Below are 23,835 nucleotides of genomic sequence, written 5' to 3'. Positions count from 1 at the left end.
ATTATGCAAACTGATAGTATCAAGTTTTCCAATGTGAAACAAAATTAGAATTTTTGTTACATCCAGCAATTCAAGGATAGAAAATTGTAACAGACAGTAATAAGAAATTCTGTTTATTATTATGCTTTGCTAATCACAATATAATTTTTATGCTTTTCTCCATAAAATTAGTCATATTCTTGGATAAATATCTGCAGGAGAATAACAGATGCTTTCTTAGCTAGTATAACCATAATTATACAGCATTAAAAAATAAACTGAGATAACAAATCATTTTGAAATAGGGAATGAGATACTTACTTGGGTGGTCAAGCAGATAACATTCCTGCTCTTATCTCAATAGCCTGTGGGTTCAAATTGTTTGTGAAAGTTTAACTGGTAATTGTTTAATGACCACTGAGATATGTCCTCTAGCATGCAAAAGCATGAAAAAGACCAAATTTGGTTATCAGAGAAAGGCTTGTAATTTTCCTGTAATTTCTCACAGTAACAGGGATCTGTTACTGTGAGAAATGTGAAAATAAAAATGTGAGAACTGTGTGATAAAGCAAGAGGTGAGTACAGAGAAAACAATTTTATGATGATTTTATGATAAGGGTGTTCAGTGATATCATGACCAAATCCCTTTTTTTTTTGGTGCAAAAATCAATGTCAGTGAAGCTGTCAGGATGCAGAACTATCTATAAGGTGAAATATAATTGATTGTTCTCACATGTACTAAGGATTTGAAAAGTGAGAAATATTGTACAAGGGAAAATATTAAAGAGTTATGGGATGATGAGGGAAAAAAAGTGAGAGAGATAAAACAATCTGTATGCTGTCATGGTATAACAGAGGGCAATGATTGCAAATAAATCAATGTATAGATTGTGCAGAAGGCATAGCATGCAATTTGTAGACCTGTGGACTGAATCTAACAGACAAAAAGGACACAAAATGTTGAGAGACTGTATTTATTTAATGGATTTGGAGTTAGTGACTCTAAAAAGCATTGTTCACTGAGAGTATGGAAGTGCAAAGTCAGGAAAACTAGAGCTATTAAATTAGGGGAGAGGGATGACTGAGTGTGGAGACAACCAGTCAGGTGAGTGAGCGTGAGAATGACCAAAAATGTAGAATCTAATCTCAAGCAACAAAATTGATAGTCAATATGTCAATATACAAGGTATTAACTGCAGTAGATACCTTGTATATGTATACTAATCCCAGAAGTAAAGAATAAAAAGGAGAATTTTTTTGATTGGTGCAACTTCACCAAAAGTTACAGGCATTAATGAGCCTTGGGTAACAGCAGAAGATGTAGTTACAGGGACAGAATATAGTGAGTGAGCGTGAGAATGACCAAAAATGTAGAATCTAATCTCAAGCAACAAAATTGATAGTCAATATGTCAATATACAAGGTATTAACTGCAGTAGATACCTTGTATATGTATACTAATCCCAGAAGTAAAGAATAAAAAGGAGAATTTTTTTGATTGGTACAACTTCACTAAAAGTTACAGGCATTAGTGAGCCTTGGGAAACAGCAGAAGATGTAGTTACAGGGACAGAATATAAGGGATATTGCTGATGGCAGCAGATGAATTGCAGATAAAACAATGGAAGGTAGCTCACATGAGACAATTTAGCGTAAGATAGAGGCACTGTCAGTGCCATGTTATTTTGCACCCTAGGCAAAGTTTACAAGTACGTCCCTTATTTCATAAACTAAAATGTTTCTAATTGACATTAAACAAAATAAAATTGTCTTTCAGGTTAAATTAATAGGTTTTTTAATTTTCCTTTTAATTAATTTGAAAATTCTCTGTTATAATTCATTTACAAAAAAAAGTTAAAAAATACCGAAATTTAATATTTTAAAATGTTAATGTTTTAAAATATTTATTTTAACTAAATTTTAAGTAGCGGTAAGTTCAACTCATTTAGGTAAGGAACAAAAAAGAACCACGAGTTAAATAGTAAAATAGTGTGATGCGTGAGAGATAAGGAAAAAGAATCGATACCTAAATCATATATCACTATTTAATTTTGATATTTTAGTAAAGTATGAATAAAGCATAGCTTGAAGTTTTGCACCTCTTCATGGCTTGCACCCTAGGCGGTTGCCTAGTTTGCCTAAATGGTAGCACCGGCCCTGGATAGAGGTCAATAGGGCAAAATATGCTGTTGGATGCTGCTATAGGCCAGGTGATAACAAGGAAAGATCTGGAAGAAGTACATTTGAAAATCAGCACAAGTAGCATCATCATCATTATTGGGGGGGGGGGGGGGGTCAACACGTGGACATAGACTGGAAGGGGAAAGACTACAAATGTGAGAAGGAAATGAATTTATTCACCTACGAAGAGATAATTACTTTAAACAGCATATGACAGAGAGATTTTGGGGTTTAAGAATGCTGGATCTGGTCACAGGATCAGAAGATCTGTCCATAACCAAGGTAGACAAATGTGCAATTTTCAGGGGTATATTCATAATTATAGCAGCAGGTGATTATGACAAGCTTAGAAGGCAACTTGAAGCAGTGTTATGGCATAAGAAGCTGAAAGGGCAAGATGTGAGAAGTACATGGGAGATGGTTGAAGGAAGCAATATCAGAATATATTCCCAAACTCAGGAGAATAAATCATGCAATTAGATGGATGAGTAGTATAATTAAGAAACTGCAAAAAAAAAAAATAATAATAAATAAATAAAAAAAAAATAAAATGTTGTGGAAGATATTATAAAGAGGCTTGTTCACATATTCACCAAACAAGACATCCTCAATTCCTTTCAGAAACACTAAAAATCTATTTGAAGACAATAGTACTGTGGGAAACTATAACTCTTGAAAAATTGATGCCTTTTCTGTTCACATCCACAAGACAGATTTGACAGACCCATTACAGCAGCTGAAGTCACCAAAGCCTATAAAAGAATGCCAGAAAAGAAAATCACAGGGAACCCAATGGTCTAGAGATAAAACTTGACCATGAGGTCTGAGATTTTATTCTTCCCATTCTATTTATACTCTTTAATTTTTTTCTCTTTACAAGGTCATACACCTAGTGAATTGGTAGCAAACCATACAGTCCTCATTCCAAAACCTCACTGAGATCATGCCTTAACAGCTGGAGGCCTATTTCTCTATCTAATACTGATTACAAGATATTTTTCTGCATTATCAGCAACAGACTCAAAGCAGGAATGAGATATATAATAAAAAAACGCACACACACGTGTATGGAGTTCTAGGCCAAGCAGCAGAATTTATTCCAGTTTCTTCTATGTAATCGACTCCACCTAGTTAACGTGAAAAGGCAGTCAATAGCAGTACTCTTGGTGGTTACCCAAGCATTTGATAATGTCTGATATCTCTTTTTGTTCCACATCCTCCAAAAAATTGGTGTTGACAAAAGGATGTTATCCATCACTAAAGGAGCATATGCCAATACAACTACTCATCTGCTAGTTAATGGGTTCCTATCAGACTAGATCAAAATTAAAGGATTAAAAAACAAGGTTGTCCCATTAGTCCACTGCTTTTTGCATAGGTTCCTGAACCTTTTTTGAAGGAAGTTGACAATTTGTATGCTGTGCAAGGATATCAGTTCCCTCAACTATGAACAAAAATAAAGTATTAGCATATGCCAACAATATAGTAGGCACTTTGAGGGATAAAGATTCCATATACATCTTTTACGCTATTTGGGGAAAATTCAACAAAATCAGTGGGTTAACTGCCAATGCTGACAAAAATCAAAAATTTTGGAAAGTGGGATCTTGGAGGATTGCCTTTGGACTAACTCCTAAGAGAGAATCTCTCACTATGCTACTTGGAATTCAGTTATGTTCTATATATCCAATATTATCAGTTCAAGAACTTATAAAACATTTTAGAAGATTAGAAAATTGGGCCATTTTCCTTTTCTTCTAAAAGCTACAGTACTTACAACCATAATCTTCCCTGCTCAGTTGTACATAATAAATATTATGGACATTATATAGAAGTTGAAGAAAAACAATTATATAGTAAACCTGAGCAATTTTTGTTGGCCCAGCCAATACCAAGATGTTAAAAAGGAATTTCTTGAGAATCATAGAGGTTTGTGCTTCCAGTGTTAAAATTCTGCTATTTAAGCAAAACAGCTTAAAAAATCCATAACATGTTGCAGACTAATCACAGACATTCAGTACTTTCTGAGTTTTCATCTGCTGCTGTTTGGAATAAATGATCCAAGAGCTGAGATTGTGAATACTACAATTCTGAATACTACAACATTTTGTGCTTAACCTTAAGACTGCCCTACAGCATTCTGAGCACTGATATTCTTTTCATTAATAACAGCAAAACTTATAAGGAAATCTTTAACTTCATCTGCCACAGTTGGGTACTGACAATAACACTTTGTTCCTTAACTGACTGAAAGTCCAAGGATTCCTAACAGAAGGGATTTTACTTAGTGAATTACATATAGATACCTTCCAGTAAATGCCATCAAATGGAGATATTTTAACATTAAAGATCCATCCACCCTGTGACATTGTTACTGGAAACAGCAGAACATGTATTCCACAGCTGCCCTCTTGCAGCTACATTACGTAATATGGAACATATTATGTAATGTAATCATTTTTATTATGAGAAGTTTTTAAATGATTTCATGCTCTTAGTTCAATGTAAGAATGTTAACTGCCTGGTCTACTCCAGGCAGTTAACTTAGATAAAGCTAGCCACCTGGGTACCAGTAGTCTCCAGATTTTAGTTTCAATTGGTCTTTTGTTGTTTAACTGCATGATTATTGCAGACCTTTACATGGTTATATAAAAGAGCTGTGGCTTCTTTCTTCCCCCCCCCCCCCTGCTCTCTCTCGTTCAAGACAAGTGACCATGATGCAGTCCTGTTCTGGAAAGTTGCTCAACATGAGAAATTCTCATTGAAGTTGTTTCATCTAAGTCTCAGCTCTGGTAAAGTTCCAAGGGAGTGGAAAGAAGGTAAGATAGCTCCATCACATAAACATGGGGGACAACAGAGAGAGAAAATTACAGACTACCTGGAATGATGGTTAAAGTAATGGAAAAGTTGGTTAAAGGTAAAATTTAGGAATGGGTGAATAGGAATATACTTTATAGGAGGCAGCACAGTTTTGTAAATGGTAGGCCCTGCTTTAGTAATTTATTCACTTTTTTTTTATAATAAGGTTGACAGTAGAATTGGATAAAGGAAATGGCTAAAACATGATACTGCTGGACTTTGCAAAGGCATCTGTCAGAATATAGCAAGGAAAACAATTACATAAGTTAGAGTAAATGGACATGAATATGAGACCTGGTGGCATGGATGGATAAGGATAGGGGGAATGGCTGACAGACAAACATCAGAGGTGACTGGTGGAGTGCTCCAGGGCTGTGTAGTAGGCCACTACTCTAATTTGTATATTAGTGATATAGCAGAAAATTTAAGGAGAAAGGGTCAGCTGTTTGCTGATGATGCAATACTGAGGAGAGCAATAGTTGTAACATAGTGATAGTGATGTATATATCTTGCAGGATGATTTAAATAAGTTGGAAGTGTGGGAAAAGGCCAATGGTTGTCAACTGAATTCTGCAAAATGCAAGGTAATGCACTTTGGAATGAAAAGATTACATACTTTGTATCACACTGATGGTAGTGGATTACACAAAACTGATGAGGCTAGGGATCTGAATGAGAGTGGATAGAGATTTGAACTTCAGAGGGCATATTGCAAGGGTTGGAAAAATAGTTCAGAAGATTACTTGGACACACTGAGCATGCACAGATTTGGTCACCTGGGTTTCTTGGAGATCAGAATGTGGTAGAGAGGATTCAGAGATGAGTGACAGGTATGTGGGTTGGAGAGTTTAGGTAACAGGGAGAGGAAAGAGGACATGACAGAAACTTATAAGTTACTAAAGAGATCCTATAAGATTGACACAAAACAAATTTTTTAATACATGAGGAGTAGTGGGAAGTCGAGTAAGAGTGTGTGGATTAGGTGCTTTGCTCGAAGAGTTATGAACGAGTGGAATGTATTGCCAGAGGTAGCTTTCAGTGTCCCAATGGTGAATATATATAAGGACAGGTATGATAGGTATTGTGTAAATCAGGGGTCTTCAACACATGGCCTGGGGGCTATGTGTTAAAGACCTCTTTGCCTTGACCTGCCAGCCATTTTGAAAAAATAACTACTTAACATTAAAACGCAAATTAAATAAAAAATAATTTCAATGAAGCCCGCAGGCCACTAAGCTATACTGTGGTATTTAGAATTGTAAGATGCTTTCCAGATTCACAAGGAACACTGTGCATTTGATACTTTACATAAAATCCTATAAAAATAAATATTAAATAGACATGCTTCTTTAGCCGTCTACCAGCGCCAAGCGGTACTTAATTACTAGTACTAACATTGCAGGCAGATGGCTGAAGCAGTAGTTCGTTCGAATGTGCTGTCTAGTGCCTTCCAGATACATCTCGAAGGTTCTCAATACTTCGTTATTTTCATATAAATACAACAGGATCTAATCCACAGTTAGTCAGTTAGTTGTGAACAGTGTGATATGTGTGTATAAGTGCACACAGGTTCGTCATGTCAGCCATAACCTATTGTGGTTTTATATTGCCAGACTTTTTTCATTAGTGTGATATATTCAGTGGATAATAACCATTACATGGCCATTTTGGATAATTTTTTGGGTTCACCTAAAAGCATAAATCAATTGATTCTTGTTGGGTTTTTAATGAAAAGTGGACCAATTTGTACTTTTTTGTGCCGATCAACGATAAACTTTAATTTTTAACTTTAAAACTTTAACTCACGACAAATTAAACGATGTTTAATTTGTCGTGAGTCAGTGTCAATATCAAAAGACACTATAAGACAAAGCATGCGTACAATTTCGATCACCTTCAAGGGCGGCTTTGTGTGGACAAAGTGAATCTCTCCAAATTGATTTAAAATGCCAGCAGAGTACGTTTAAAAGGCAGAGGGAAGAGAGCGAAGCATACATCATTTTAAAGCTTAAGAGATGAACAGCTGAGTTCAACTGTTCATCTCTTAATGAATCCCCTACAAAATTAGCTGTGTTGCGAAGTGAGTTTGAAGAGAGATTTAGTAATTTTCGTAACCAACAGTCTTCTTCAGATTTATTTTCAATGCCATTCAGTGTCAATGCTGCCGAAATGCCAGGCTCAGTACAAATGGAGCTGCTTGAACTCTAAAACAACTCTTCTTTGAGAGAAAAATGATTCAATATGCCCTTGCTAACATTTTACAAAGACTACATTTCTGAGGACACATTCCCTAATCTTCGCCGGCATGCTTTGAAGATGTACGCTTTGTTAGGAAGCACATACTTATGTGAGCAGTTCTTCTCCAGAATGAAGTATGTGAAGTCAAAGACAAGAACTCAGATTACGGACCAACATCTCAAGAATACTCTGCACATAGCGACTTCCAACACTGATGCCAACATCGACAAGCTGGTCAAGGAAAAACATGCCAAGTTGCCCACTGACATTGTAAAAAAATGAGTGTTTTCTTCATTAAATTATCTTTTTTCAAGTATTGATTGCATTTACTTATCATGAACCTTATCATGAAGCAGCATTCTGCAATGGCTGTTTAATTATTCAATGATGTAAATTGGATCCAGGATTATTTTTGATTCTGATGTCTCACATGATGTGCTTTGGCATGAGCAGGTTTAAATATTAAGTTTGTTGTGGTGGGGGATATGTCCATCACAAAAAATACCTCATGCTCTATCTTGATCTTTTTTTTTTTGGCAGCTTGGCACTCTTGGTTTTACCAAGAGTTTGGATAGAGTGGAAATCAAGATAATGTTTTTGTAATTGCTGCATGGACAATACAATCTGTGATATACTTCAATGCTTCATTAATGGGTGTTTTGGCTGACAGCTTCAGTATTAAATTTTGCAAGATGGGAAAATGTATTCCAGTCAGCTTGGAATACATTTTCCACGCAGGCATCTAGGTAAGAGGAAATGAATCCTGTGAAGACTTAGTACTGATAAGAGGAAAATAATTGTTTCCATATAAGTTTTCATCAACATCCCATGTGAGTGGAAAAATGGCAGGGGAGCATATTGTAAGATCGATTGCCAAAATAAGAGGTGGGTAGGCATATGGAAGAAGCTATTTGCTCTGTTATTAATAAGGGAGAGGTCATGGTTATTGAACATTCAGTCAATGATATGACCTTGTCTATTTGTATTGGCATTACCCCACAAAGTGTTATGTCCATTAAAGTCACTAATTAGGAGTATGGGCTAAGGCAGTTGCATTACGAGATTATCGAGTTCCATTTTATTTAGTTCAGAAATTGGTGATAAATACATATATCTCCACAGATAGGCCAAATGCTACTGCCTCTAGAACAGTATTAAGCCGAATATGGAGTATGACTGCTCAGAGAATCACTACTCCACCATGTGCAGGGCCATCTCCAGTTCTGTCCATATGTACAAGAGTGATATTCCTGGTAGTAGGTCGGTGGGTTTTAAATAAGTTTCCTGCAGACAGAAACAAAAAAGTTTGTGTTTCTGCAATAGGTGCTTGATATCATCAATATTCTGGCCATAGAAGTTACAATATAACTACTATGGGCAAAACCCATAGTAGTTAAATTGTAAACATTTTCCTATTGTTTAGGTTTCGTAGAGTTCTCTAGTTTTTTTCCCGAGGTTGGGACTTGTCCTAATCAGGTTTATTTATTTTTATTAGATTTTGGGAAGTATGGATCAGTACTGGTAGTTGCATGCCTATAGGGAAACTACTGATACTGGATGTAGAACGGAAAAAAGTTTCCGAAGCAAGAAACTACAATTTTTTGTTTTTTGTTGTTTGAAGTAGTGGTTTGAAGAATATACTGGCACTTGCAAAATGGTGCATTTGCTGAGAGAATTAAAAAGAAAATTTTAAATATTTAAGAAACTGAGAAAATGAATAATTCAAGCATAATAGATGAACGTTCTGAATCTTGACTACAAAATGAAGAATTTTCAAAATATGTTGAGTTATGAATTGCTAAATGTAATGGAGATTCTAATGAAAATATTGAAGCTGCAAAATCTGCACTGATGTTGATTTCATATTGCATATATATTTGTGTTATTTGTAAATTAAAGACTTTTACTTTGGGATGTGTCAATTACTTAATGAGTTCATTTAGAAGATAAGATATTTATGTATATGAATCTGTGTACAAGTTAAGGTGTACTTTAGTTCAGATGGTTTCCTTTTCAGAGTTGAACCACTTGGAGTGGAGGGAGTAATTTACTAAGGGTGCAACTTGGATTACATGCACAAAACAAAGAAAGACAAGTAAAATATATAATAGCTCTCCTTCTACACACACACAAAATGGTGCATTTGCTGAGAGAATTAAAAAGAAAATTTTAAATATTTAAGAAACTGAGAAAATGAATAATTCAAGCATAATAGATGAACGTTCTGAATCTTGACTACAAAATATGTTAACTTGAGTTATGCAATGCTAAATGTAATGGAGATTCTAATGAAAATATTGAAGCTGCAAAATCTGTTAAGAAAATTGGTAGATGGCATGAGGAACAAATGCTTTTAATTTTAAGGTCTAAACTTCTAGGCAAAGCTAAACATTTTGCACAGAATTCTAGAGGGTTGAGATTAGCTTCAGACTATGCAATCTTCAAAAGTATTTTGATTAAGGAATTTTCCAAAAGACAAGAACTTGGCTCAATCTTTGGAGGGTTCACTCACATATACAGATACAAAAGGAATCTGTTTCTCAACTATTATATGATTATAAAATTGATGATTATGATAGCAAATATTTGAAAAATTTATTTTTTTCATCAATTCATAAATGGATCAAGGCCTGAATTAAAAAGATCAGTTTACAAACAAGGAATTAGTGACATTAAAAGTGTCCTTGATGTTGCTCAAAGGGAAGAATCATTGATTCTAAAATTTGAACTGATTCAAATTTAAAAAAAATCATTGATTTAGTGTCCAAACACCAAATTTGTCAATGCAACTGTGTATCCAGAGTACCTTATTATAATTTGATAAGCAATCTGAGAAGCTGAAACATGTTAGAAAAGCGAAATGATAAGATGTTATTTATTTCAAAGACGTGGGATGAAATTTTGAAGTTATTTTCATCCTTTGTTCTGTAGGTTGTGAGTCTATGTATTGTGTACAATACATAGACTCACAACCTACAGCCTAGAATATGCCTAGAAGAGAAGTGAAGATTTGAAATCTTTACAGTCTCATCCTTGTTGTAAGATGTTAACAACTCTGATTCAGAACCTTTAAATTTGATGGATACAAAAATTGCAGGGGTGTCTTGTAAAGTACTTTTTGACACTGCAGCACATCCTTCAGTAATTACATAGCAGTTTTTCACATTTTTAAAGGAAAAGTTAAAGGATGACATTCAATTTATGGATAATGAAATAACTGCTGGTTAAATATACCTTTCAAATTTTATCTACACAGAAAACTCAGTGGAAATATTCTTTCCTGATTTTTCTGTCACTATTTTGGATGAGGTGCTTGTCTTTCAAACAATTTCTAGTAACTTGTTTCATACTGTTTTTTATGTGAATCATTTTTGGCTCCTCCCCATGGGGTTGACTTTTGTAAGCTATCTTACAAATTTGCTGCTAAACCTTTTCAGAGTTTGTTGACTGAAAATACTAAGGATAATGAAGAGCGAAGCATTCCTCCTTTTGATACTCTGTCTGAGAGGACCTTAACCAGAATAAATTCTGAGGATAAGCATATTGTAATATACTAATTAATTAAGATGCAACTTGGATTACATGGAAAAAACAAAGAAAGAAAATTAAAAATATACCCCCCCCCCCCCAATACACATCTCAAGGTGGCTCGAAAAATTCAAAATCAATGCACGGAAAAGGCAAAAATAAATAAATACAAAGATAACAAAAATGCACTAAATGCAACTTATCATTAATTTACCTGTCTTCTCCTTGCTTCACGCAACAGATGTTCTTCTGCTTCCTTAGCAGCTTCTAGTTCTCTTTTTCTGTGTACTTCTTCCAATTTTAATTGCCGCAACTTGCCTTCTTGTTCCTGAAACAGGAAACTAACTGTAATATCACTGAAAAATAGCATGGCTCTTTTTCACTGAAGCTTGAAGGAAAATTTTTAGTGCAATTCTATGTAACTAGTTTAGTGTTATTCATACTTCTGTGTCAATACCATGTGTAACTTTTTTTGATAAAAAAATTACTATTCATAACTTTTGTACAACATTTTTGTATACTTCAGATTAAAAGTAAATAGGAAAAAAAAGTATTCACAGAGCGATTTCTAAATTAAACTATCATTATTCAAATTAAACTTGTATATGTTGAAATATTTAGTGAGATGTCAGATGTGTGATTGTGCAGCAACTTTACATACCCGAATTCATTAATATGCCAGTTTTTTTATATATGCAGTCCATGGTTGGTTTAAGATGAGACTTTGGTTTTTATTTCATTGAGTAGGACATTGTATCATTTTGCTCACTTTTTTGAAGTACATACATAACTGTTGAATTTATGCATGGCAGCTAAGTGAGTTGTCAGTCCTGATTTATGTCCTCCCCCCATCCTCAACACGTTCTTTTTGATGGATTTCTTCAGATCAACTCATCTGTCCAACATAACAAATACTGCAAGTACAGAAGATTTTGTACACTCCTAGTCATTTAAGGTCTCACCCATTTTATCTGTAACATTTTTATTGTAAGATAAAGAAACAGAACCTTGGTAGTTGTCTTATTGTTGCATTTGCTCTGGAATATGTGATGACCTATTTAAGATGCTGAGAGTTCTGAGATTATATCCATTTTTCAGGAAAATGTAGTCAAGATATGGTATTTCTTTTTTGTTATCATCATATTATAATAGCCCTATCTTTCTGAATTTTGATGACTCATTTTTGCATTGTGTGGTAGTGTGATGTGGATATCATTTAGTATTGAGCTTTTTCTGTCGATAGAATTCATTTGAAGTCTACAGAAACCTTCCAGGAGTTTATGGTGTTAAATTGTGAATGAAGAATTTTATGATTATTAATACTTCATTCATGATTTAACATAAATTGCATACCCTGAGCTAATTTTACTCCTAAGTAAATTCTAATTTAAATACTTACTATTATTTTTTTTATTGAAATAATAATTGTAATTTTTTTAGTCATTTATTCTGTATAAATTCATTATATAATTTGTAAATGTATCCTAAGTGGACTGTAATATGTGCATTTTATTTATTGTAAATGAAAGTGAAAGTAAATTTAAGAAATTCTGCTAATGAGATTTGATTGGTCACTGTCAATGAAACGGAGTTAATTTTAGATAGCACGTGGTGGAGCGTGAGCTACTGTATTCGAAGGGAGGAGGAGTTGATATGAGCTGGACTGGCTAGAACCGGATTTTGGTGGGAAGAATGAAGGTATTTTATTGGAAAACGAAAGTAAACAGGGGAGAAGCATTCAGGACAGCACGGAGTGAAGTAACGGGCGGCAGTAAAAGGAATTTGGAATATTTCTATGGAATTTTAAAATTACGTTGAATTCCAATTGTTTTGAGGAAGAATAGTGCAAAGCTGAAATTAATGAGTAAAAGAAAATAAGGAATAAGTAGATTACCTGAAACAAGTGTGTCAAGACTTGTGAAGCTCTATGTTTAATATTTCAGTTATATAGTGAAGATTCCTTTTGAATAGTGTTACTTCAAAGTGATAGTTAACTTCAGTTTTAAGTGTGCCTATAGTGAATCCAATGTGCAAAGGATGTAACCCGGTAAGAGCAGTCCATTTTTTTATATTTCAGCGTGAAGAAATAAGAGTTAGCTCCGCCTGATATACTTAACATTAACTGTGGCGTTCTACTAAAATTAGCTGAAGTATGAACCTCTAAAGTGTTTTCCCCCCTCCCCCCCTTGAAGTGATAACTGCCTCATAATTGAATTAAGTGTTTGTTGACTAAGAGAGAATTAGAGAATTGTACTTTAAGAATATTTACTGTAAGATTCTGTAACATTGAACTGTGTGAACCATTTTTAATTATTCGGAAGAATGTAAAATTGACAGCTGGATGTCTGATGGCTAACGTTTTATGTTTGGTATGCGTATTTGAACTAAGTTGATTTGCATTATCTTGTTTTCAAAGTTATACTTAATGTACATGTTACGTAACCCTGCATTAAATGTTTTGTTTTATTGATTCCAATTTGGTGTTTGCCTGATTCTCTTTCATTGCACTGCTCATAAAGTTTATCGGACCTTGAGGAAGCCTTAAATGATAATATTAACCTCGGCCTGTAGAAAAGTAAGATTGCAAAAGTTAGTTGATGATTGATTCCACTATATTATATAGACTAATCTGAATATAGGGTGGCGCAGGATAATATAAATTTCTCTATATTTGGATCAGTAATCAACCAACAAATAAAAAAAAAAGAAAACGGATAATTTAAATAAGAATAACGTTCCAACAAGATGGCGGATTCAAAGCCAGGATGTATGACCCAACAATGGACTTCCTCAACGGTTTAAATTAAAAATTCCAATTTACATTAGAAGTAGAAAAGACAGATACCTTTTCTTCTTAGATATTCACATCTCTACCAAGATGTGATTCTGAGTTTTTTTCTGTAGGCTTGAAATGAAAGATTGCTATGATTACAGAAAAAACTCAGTGCTAGACAATATCTAAATGGCATATCACTGGTGCAAAATTAAGGCATCATCAAAACTCTCAAAGACAGGGCGATTGCAATAAATATCCAGTGATGATGATAAAAAAAAAAAAGAGAAATAACATATCTTAAGGACATTCACCTAAAAATGAATATAATCTCAGAACTATCAATAGCATCTTAAATAGACAATCACATATGCCAGAGTACATACAACAAGATAACCACAAAGGTGATTTATCTGTAATATTAAAAATGTTACAGATAAAATAGCAAATGTATTAAAACAATACAAGTTAAAAGTTGTCTTTCAACCATTACAAAAAACAACCATTATGCTAAGGTCATCAAAACAACTTCATCTGTCTCTTAAATAACCATGTATGTACAAAATCTTCTGTACTTCAGGCATTTGTTATGTTGGACAGATAGGGCAATCTGGAGAAAAAAAAACAAAAATAAGGAATGGCATTTCGCCCCACTAAAGAACACTAGCAACTCACTAAATTGCCATTCATAGAATTCAACATTTATGTAGGTAGATTTAAGGAAGCAAGAAAAATTATATGTCTTATTTAAAGTAATAAAAACCAAGGTCGCATCTTTATTCGACTATGGGCAGCATATACACTCAGGTCTCTTTTTATGCGGATTTGAAGTTATGCGGTGCATGCCCACAGATACGAGGCCTTTCGACACTTCTGCGCATGTCAACAGAAGGAGAATCCATTCCGATAATAGAGCAATCCAGCGTTTCCCAAACTTTTCCTATGACGGAAACACTTCACAAATCCTGAAATTTTCATGGAACACCTTGGTTAATTTGTAATGTATTCATTAATAATTGATCATTAATTACACTGGTCAACAAAAAAAATTTTTTTCCCTGATGATTATGATCTGACACTTGTTTTTTACTAATTTGGGTGCACTGATTTCAAATATCAAACCCATTTTTCTCTATCACATCAGGTTTTTCCTCTATGGCATTTTCTTTTTGCTAATTTGTAAGTTTTTGATAGTTTTAAGGAGGCAGTACTATTTAGAGGATCAAAAAAATCGATTTTTTAATATTATTTTCTGAAAGTATGTACTTTAAAAAATCTGTTCCTAACTTTTTATCAAGAAATTCGAAAAATTCCCGAAGATATAGCCTATTATTCAAAGCGGTGCGCAGATCAGAATCGGAGAGCTCACCGCTCTTGCTTGTTAGTAAACGAATAAATGCGCAAGAACCTGCAACGGCACGTACTGGCGCTTTGAATGCGAGAGAGGCCGATAACCAACCTAATACATTTAGGTGATGAAAGTAGGTGATGACAACTGCCTAAAACAAATGAATGCTATATGCGTCATAGCGGACAAAGAACGATCGAAATCAGTCAATCATTAATAGATCGTGAAAGTATGATGAGCGCTTATAACGTTTCAATAAAGTCTCTGTTTTTTTTGTCTTGTTAATTGCATGTTAGTCGGCAGTGAAGAAAATACATCATGTCTACTACTCGAAAATATGTCAATAGTGTAGATTCCTTCTGCTACATTTGTGGCAGCTTTACTGTTCCAAGTCAAAGGACAAATATCACTGATTTCGTTAAGAAAGTGTACTTTGCATACTTTGACGTAAAACTTGCAGATCAGGACAATTCATGGGCTCCAAACAAAGTGTGTAATTCATGTGTAGAAAATTTACAACAGTGGAGCAAGGGAAAACGCCAAAAATTAGCTTTTGGCATTCCAATGATTTGGCGTGAAAACGAAAAATCACACAGATGATTGCTATTTTTGTTTAGTTCAGACTTCTGGTTATAATAAGAAGAATAAGAAAAAATTGTGTATCCGAATCTCGACTCAGCAAGTCGGCCAGTTGCTCATTCCAATGAAATAGCCATGCCAATTTATAAAGGACTTCCTTTACTTGAGAACGAGCATGATCGGGATATGCCAGATGTTCTTGAGGAGCAAGACCTGGATGCTGATTTAGACAATGAAAATTTAACTTCTAGTTATGGACCGCAACGTTTTACTCAAGCGGAATTGAATGACTTAGTAAGAGATTTGGGCCTATCAAAGGAATCATCGGAATTTTTAGCTTCAAGATTAAATGAAAAAAAACTTACTGGAGCAAGATACGAAGATTTATTCCCTGAAACTCATATGTAAGTAAAATTGTTATTTTTTTTATAAATATTCTTGTAATTTTTAATGAATATTGTTAAGTAGTTATGTATCTAATTATCGGCCTCTCTCACATTCAAAGCGCCAGTATGTGCCGTTGCAGGTTCTTACGCATTTATTCATTTACTAACAAGTGAGAGCAGTGAGCGCTCCGATTCTGATCTGCGCACCGCTTTGAATAATAGGCTATATCTTCGGGAATTTTTCGAATTTCTTGATAAAAAGTTAGGAACAGATTTTTAAAAGTACATACTCTCAGAAAATAATATTAAAAAATATATTTTTTTGATCCTCTAAATAGTACTGCCTCCTTAAAACTATCAAAAACTTACAAATTAGCAAAAAGAAAATGCCATAGAGGAAAAACCTGACATGATAGAGAAAAATGGGTTTGATATTTGAAATCAGCGCACCCAAATTAGTAAAATACAAGTCTTATATAAAAGTCAGCAAAAATTGTGTTGGATTGTGTTATTAATTAATAATGAATTAAATTTGGCCCAATGGAGAAAAAAAGCACCAAAGAAAAGCACTATCTTCGGAAATGAAAATTGCAATTTTAGATCGCTTAGCAAAAGGCGAGGGATCTACGGTGATTGGTAAACATTTTAATTTAGGCGAATCTACTATAAGAGCAATTAAAAAGAAAGAAGGCAGAATAAGAAAATATGTCATTTCTGGCACAAAACGATGATAATTTGACTATGTGTCAAATTATCATCGTACTCAAGAGATGCTTTATTAGAAAACACGGAATGAGCGCTCGTAATTTGGATTAAAGAATTAACTCAAAGGGGAATTCCTATAAGTGGTTATTTAATTAAAGAAAAAGCTCTTCGGTTTTATGAACAGATGAAGCAATTGGAGCCGTCTACTTCCACTTCCCAGGCTGATAAAGAATTTTCGGCTAGCAAAGGATGGTAAACCGGGTTTTTAAAAAAGAATGCACTTCATAACGTGAAGATTACAGGTGAGGTTGCAGAAGGAGATGAAGCAGCAGCCAAAATTTTTTAACATTTTCTTCCGATACAGGATTGTTTTGGAAGAAAATGCCTAGTCGAACTTACTTCGCAAAGTCTGAGAAAAAAGCAAGTGGGTTTAAAGCAACCAAAGATCGAGTAACGTTGTTACTTTGTAGCAATGCATCAGGAGATCGAATGTTGAAACTCCTCCTAGTAAATTGATTTCTAAGACCACGTGCTCTAAAAGGCAAAGATCTAAAACAGCTGCTGGTACATTGGATGGCTAATACAAAGGCCTGGGTAACAACTGCTGTATTTACTGAATGGTTCGATAATTGCTTTGTACCAGAAGCGGAAACATACATGAAGCAAAAAGCTCTCTATTTTAAAGTTTTATTAACTGTTGACAATGCACCAAGTCATCTGCATTTAGAACATCCAAATGCAGGTAGTGTTTTTTCCACCCAATACAACAAGCATTATTCAGCCATTAGATTAAGGCATAATTGCTACTTTTAAAACAATATTACATTAAGCATACTTTTCAATTTATATTGGATAAATTAGAAAATGAATCAATAACAGTAACTGACGTTTGGAAAAAATTTTCTATTTTGGACTGCTTAAATCATGTTGCATCTGCTATCGCTGAAATAAGACCACAAACTTTAAATGCTTGCTGGAAAGCAGCTTGGCCTGGATGTATTGCAAACAGTGCAACCATGCAAACATCTTGTGGATAATGACTTAAGCGACGATATTATTGGATATCGTTGAAGATCCAGAAAACAATAGTGAAGTGGAAGAAAAACTTGTCCCCCTCACTGCAAATATAATTCGAGAAGGTCTTGAACTGTGCAATAAATTGGAAAATCATTTTCTTGTTAATGATACAAATTCTGAACCTTTAAATTCCAACATGAGCTGAAGAACTCTATGTCTGGATATCGCGAGCTGTATAAAAAATTAGTGAAATCATCATCGCAAAGTTTAATCACTGATTACATTGTCAGAAGAAAAAAATCAGTACAGAACGAAGGTGAAGCTAATTCTGTTTGTGAAAAACCATTGCCTTTACCATACAGATCTGATGTGCTCACTATCTCTTCTGGTGTGAAAGTGATTTTGCACCAGTTCGCAAACGTTGCCGAATATTGTCTAATAGCGATGATAATTCTGATGACAAAATGTTAAAAAAAAAAAAATGTTACTTTCAATAAAATTAAATGAATAAAGCTTTAAAACAAACTTCATCACCACCATCAAATTCCTGACATGTACCCTCAAGGAGTGTACAGGATATGTTAGTACTACATGAAAAATTTACATCATTACTACGTCCAATCTGCAATTTTCCTCCAAATCAGTCTGTTACTGTCAAATAACTCAGCTTGTGCTCTTAGAGAATACAGAGACAAATGCAAGAATGCTAAACACTGTGTAAAACTAGCTAAACAAAAGTCATGGGAGGACTTTGGCAAGAATATAGAAAATAAATATCAAGGTGGCAAAATATTCTGGAGGTTGTTGAAGAAGCTTAGGAATGGAGGAAAGAGTGCTGTAAAAGGAGTTAGAGATGATAAAGGTGATATGAAAATGGGAGAAAAAGATATCCTTGAAGTATGGAGTAATTACTTTGAAAAACTGCTAAATGAAACAAGCAGTGATGACAGCACAGTGATAAAAAACACTGACCAGGCATGCAGTCAGGAATACATATCCATACTTGAAGTAGAAAAAGCCATCAAAGGCTTGAAATGTGGAAAGGCAGCAGGAGTAGATGATATTCGACCAGAAATGCTGAAGTATGGTGGTATAAGAGTCTTACAGTGGCTGCACTGGATAGTTCAGAAAGCCTGGACAGAGGGACGAATTCCAGATGATTGGAGTAGAGCTCTAATAGTACCCATATATAAAAAGGGAAATAAAACAATGTGAGAATTACAGAGGTATTTCCGTACTGAGTGTTCTTGGCAAGATCTATGCAAGTATACTTGAGAAACGGTTGAGAAGAATTGTGGAAGAAAAGCTTGGTGAAGAACAAGCTGGATTCAGGCCAAATAGAGGTTGTCATGATCAGATCTTCACTTTACGACAAATAGTGGAGAAATCATGGGAATATAACAAAGATCTGTATTTAAGTTTTGTCAATTTGGAAAAGGCATATGACAAGGTGCCAAGAGAGAAGCTATTCAATACGCTACAGTTATATGGTGTCAATGGGGCATTATATCAAGCAATACTTAGTCTTTATTTGAGTTGTAAGTCAGCAGTTAGAATTGAAGGAAGTACAGGAAGATGGTTTAATGTTAAATCTGGTGTGAGACAAGGATGTACATTATCCCTCTGTTATTCATTATCTATATGGATCACATTATGAAGGAAAGTGGTATTAAAACTGATATCAAAATTGGAGATGTTAATGTCAGCTCTTTGCTTTATGCGGATGATGTTATACGTCTAAATAAATCCGCTACAAGTCTGCAAGATTCTCTGACTAAATTGAATAGCTGTTGTAATAGATATGGTATGAAGGTCAGCAATAAAAAGACAAAGACAATGAAAATAGGCAGAATCATTGAAAATGTCAACTGTGTTATGAATGGAGAACCTGTGGAACGAGTAAAACATTTCAGCTACTTAGGCACGATTTTTAGTGAAGATGGTATGGTGGGAAGTCAATTGAATAAATTCATATGGAATAAGAGAGAAATTAGTCGGAACACTAAATTAGCTATATACAAGACAGTGTTCAAACCAGTTTAAACTTATGGATCTGAGAGCTGGGTCAGAAGTAAAACACTTGACCAAAGACTGCAGATATGAGAGTGCTGAGAAAGATTATAGGGTGAACAGATGTCATCAATGGCAATATCATATTAAAAACGAGGATATTAGGAAAGAACTTGACATTGTCAGCATCCAGGAATGCGTTATCAGAGCTAATCTCAGGTGGTATGGTCACTTAAACAGAATGGGCGAAGAAAGATTAGCAAAACAAGTGTTCTCTGCCAGGTTGGCAGCAAAACGACCCAGAGGAAGACCAAGATATGGGTGGATTGATACGGTACAAAGTGCCTTAGACGATAGAAATATAAGATCTGGTAATGTTGGAGTCTTGACAAGTAACAGACTGATTTGGAGGAAAATTGTAGATAGGAAGTTAGTAATGATGTAATTTTTTTCATGTAGTACTATCATATCCTGTACACCCCTTGAGGGTACATGGCAGGAATTTGATGATGATCAGTCTGTTACTTGTCAAGACTCCAATATTATCATTATCAGATCTTATATTTCTCTCGTCTAAGGCACATTGTACCGTATCAATCCACCTATATCTTGGTCTTCCTCTGGGTCGTTTTCCTGCTAACCTGGCAGAGAACACTCGTTTTGCTAATCTTTCCTCACCCATTCTATTTAAGTGACCATACCACCTGAGATTAGCTCTGTTAATGCATTCCTGGATGCCGACAATGTCAAGTTCTTTCCTAATATCCTCGTTTTTAATATGATATTGCCATTGATGCCATGTGTTCATGCCTATAATCTTTCTCAGGACTCTCATATCTACGATCTCTAGTCTTTGGTCAAGTGTTTTACTTCTGACCCAGCTCTCATATCCATAAGTTAAAACTGGTTTGAACACTGTCTTGTATACAGCTAATTTAGTGTTGCAAATAATTTCTCTCTTATTCCATATGAATTTATTCAATTGACTTCCTACCATACCAGCTTTGTTGATTCTGTTCTCTATTTCCATATTTAATTTACCATCTTCACTAAAAATCGTGCCTAAGTAACTGAAATGTTTTACTTGTTCCACAGGTTCTCCATTCACAACACAGTTGACATATTCAAATATTCTGCCTATATTCATAGTCTTTTTCTTTTTATTGCTGACATTCATACCATAAAACAAACTTAGGCATTCTTATTTTCCTGAATTTTCATAAACTTTTTTTATGCAATTTTAGGTTTATTTTAATTCATTGCTTCGGTTTTATGCAGTTTTAGAAAATTATGGAACGTATCCCTGATTTTTCAATGTAAGTTAGGGCTTTTTTGTGCAATTTTTTATATGTGGTTTTCTGTGGAACGTATCTACAGCATAAAAAGAGATCCGAAGTGTATAAAAGACCTACATGAATTAGGCTACAAGAGAAGCTACAGCACACTGCGGCAATCTTGCTACAATTTTCAACATCTAGTTCAAGTTTAATTTAAATAATGAGAGCTCTTAATTCAGAAATCTCTCTGTGAATATCTTTTTTCAATTTGTTTTTAAGAAGGATATGAAAATGTGGTACAAAACTAGTTATTAAATAGTAATTTCTTACCAAAAATTTTGTCATGCACAAAAACATGGATGTAACAAGCCAAGGAAACCTTAACTCATTAGTTTAGTGTTAGTCATTTTACTTGAGAAACAATACTTACATAATTGTATCATTATATATATACTGGACTCAGTATATATATAATGATTCCACAAAAGTTTACTTATATATCAATCAAAAAATTCCAGATGATTTTGGTGATTTAGGTAATGAATTTAGAAATGCTTCACAAAAGCATACTGGCTAGCCAATAATCAGCCTGATAAGACCTCAATAAAGGTCAAAAATGGTATGGGTAGTAGTCCTTCCCATAATGCATAGCATTATACATGTCTAGAAGGGTGTATACTTTGCGTTATGGGATACAGAGGGGATTAATGTGAAGTCATTAGCTTCCATGCACAAGTAGCCTAATCGTGAATGTATTTCATGCACAAACTGTTTGCTTACACTTGGATAAAGGATAAAACAAGAATATAATTTCTTGGAAAGTTTAATCTAAGAGATTATCATATTAGTTCTTATAAACTATAATCATAATGCTGACAACAACTAAGAAAAACATTTACATTATTTCTATATACAGTGGGTCTATATATTTGTCATTAACTATTTTCCTATATGGTAAATACAGAACAATAATGCATGCATGGAAAGTACAGGGGTGTCAATTCCTGAAGGTATCACAATCCTTTTAGCAAAGGGAATCAAGAGTAGGCTGCATGTCTCCTTCCACTCATTAAGCAAAGATTTCCTTGTAGCAAAAAAATAGCTTCCACAGAAACCACCATCAGGTGGCTTCTCTGAGCTATAGAATTTATTCACCTGAATCGAATTATCAGTACTAAGTTCTTCAACGTATACCTCCAACAATTTACTAGCAGAGAGCGAGATCTAATTCCAAGCCCCACTAATTTTGTAACTGAATAGTTCTTTCCTGCATTATTTTGGGTGTCTTCTCTTGGAATCCAGCAAAAACAGGTCAAATGTTCAGGTGACTTCTTTCTCCACGCAGCACTGATTGCAGTGCTATCAACTGCATTCTTAATACTGAAGAACTTATCAAAATTTTCTTAAAGTAAACTTTTTTTTCCCCCCACCATTAGAAACATATAATAAATGAAATGACAGTAATCTTCCGTTCATCCAACGTTTTAATTATCAGAACAGTGAGTTCTGATATTTGAATGGTTAGATAATTGAAGTACAATTGCTCTACCAGAAGTTAGTTGAAATGCAGGGGTTGGTTAATTGAAGAGTCATTGTTTTTAAGGTCAGATAAAGAGTAGATTACTGTATCTGACAGTACTGCAAGATTAATGTCATATGATAACTGGCACATGTTCTTTATCATCTCAACAGAAACTTTGTAAGGTTGCCTGGGTTGTACAGTGTTAATGATTAGCAATACATAATATCCTTTTTCATAATAATCCTGTTTCACTAATATTGAAGCAGAAATGTGTCCTAACTTCTTAATTTGTACAAACTTGGTTATTAGTGCTCAGTGACTTTTGTGACTCATCATGCTTCACAATTAAATAAATTCTAGTCCTTAATTTAAATTTATTGAACCAATCCTTGCAGAAAATTCAAGCTGGCAATTTTCTTTGAATGCTTTCAGATCATCAAAAATTCTTAGTTTTAACTTGCCAATGTAAGGTACAGTTCATTTAATTTTCCAGAATTATCTCCAAGTTAAATGAAATCAGTAATAACATTTTTATTTTCAGAAAAATTTTTTTGCTCTAGCACTAGAGAAAATTGCACCAGATACTACTGCTACTATTACTTTTGCAACATTTTTATGTTTTTACTTATCAGCTACAGCTGTTTGTCCTACTGGTAGCCAGTATATTTGCTTGTTTGTATCTGTAATTTTGTTTCTCTGTCTGCATCCAATACCAAATGCTTCTTGGTCATCCTGAAAATCAGCAATAATTTAAAATTTTGTCTTTACCTTTTATCTTTCTCATTTTACTTTGTTGATATGGATACTGAGTGCATATTACGAATCTTCAAAAAAATAATAAAATAAGGTGCTAAGAGATAAATTTTTCACGTACTGCATAAGTAAAAATGTATATAGTATAGTAGTGTGAACTGTCAATGAATGTATAATTTGCTTTTATCAGCCCAATTTAGAAATAAGGTTATTTTGTGATTAAACTCTTACTGATAAGAAAATACAGTTATTCTAACCAGTCATGGCAATTCCGTAATTTTTGAAGAGTAGACTGACTCTTGGAAATGACAATCACCTGTGAAAAAAGATAGTAATGGTGCTTTTGTGGTGTAAATTCGTGAGTGAATTATACACTCACTTTTCATGATTGGCTTGGGGTTTTTGAATTATGACTGACACAACTGAGGTTAGTGTGTTTTGTGTGTATATCCTTCAGGCTAGTTTGCTTTTTTTGGTCAAAACCCCGATTTCTTTGTTCAGTGATGACACGACAATAGATATGAGAAATAGTGGAGTCAGAGGATCTAACATATGTTAAAAAGATAACAAATACCCATTATTTTATTAAGCAAACAAGGTACCCTATAAAGGATTTGTGTAATGTTTACTATAAAATCAAAGCAATTTACACTAAAATATAAATAGAATTAATGAGAGGA

At 34.2% G+C, this 23,835-nt stretch overlaps 1 protein-coding gene across 3 annotated transcripts in view; it reads right to left on the bottom strand.

Moving 5' to 3' along the window:
• LOC150096246 (afadin-like) overlaps positions 1-23,835 on the bottom strand; it is a 512,466-nt gene that overhangs the window by 3,161 nt on the left and 485,470 nt on the right. For all 3 annotated transcript variants that reach the window (XM_090409377.1, XM_090409378.1, XM_090409379.1), the window contains one exon: positions 11,000-11,113. In XM_090409377.1, the coding sequence (XP_090265503.1) occupies positions 11,000-11,113 (114 nt within the window). The remainder of the gene's footprint in view (positions 1-10,999; positions 11,114-23,835) is intronic.

The sequence above is a fragment of the Typopeltis vanoorti genome, chromosome 19 (genome assembly GCF_054136105.1).
Source record: "Typopeltis vanoorti isolate ZY-2024b chromosome 19, IOZ_Tvanoo_1.0, whole genome shotgun sequence".
NCBI lineage: Eukaryota > Metazoa > Arthropoda > Arachnida > Uropygi > Thelyphonidae > Typopeltis > Typopeltis vanoorti.
The sequence above is the reverse complement of the archived record's forward strand: the minus strand, read 5'-3'. Positions and strand labels throughout refer to the sequence as shown.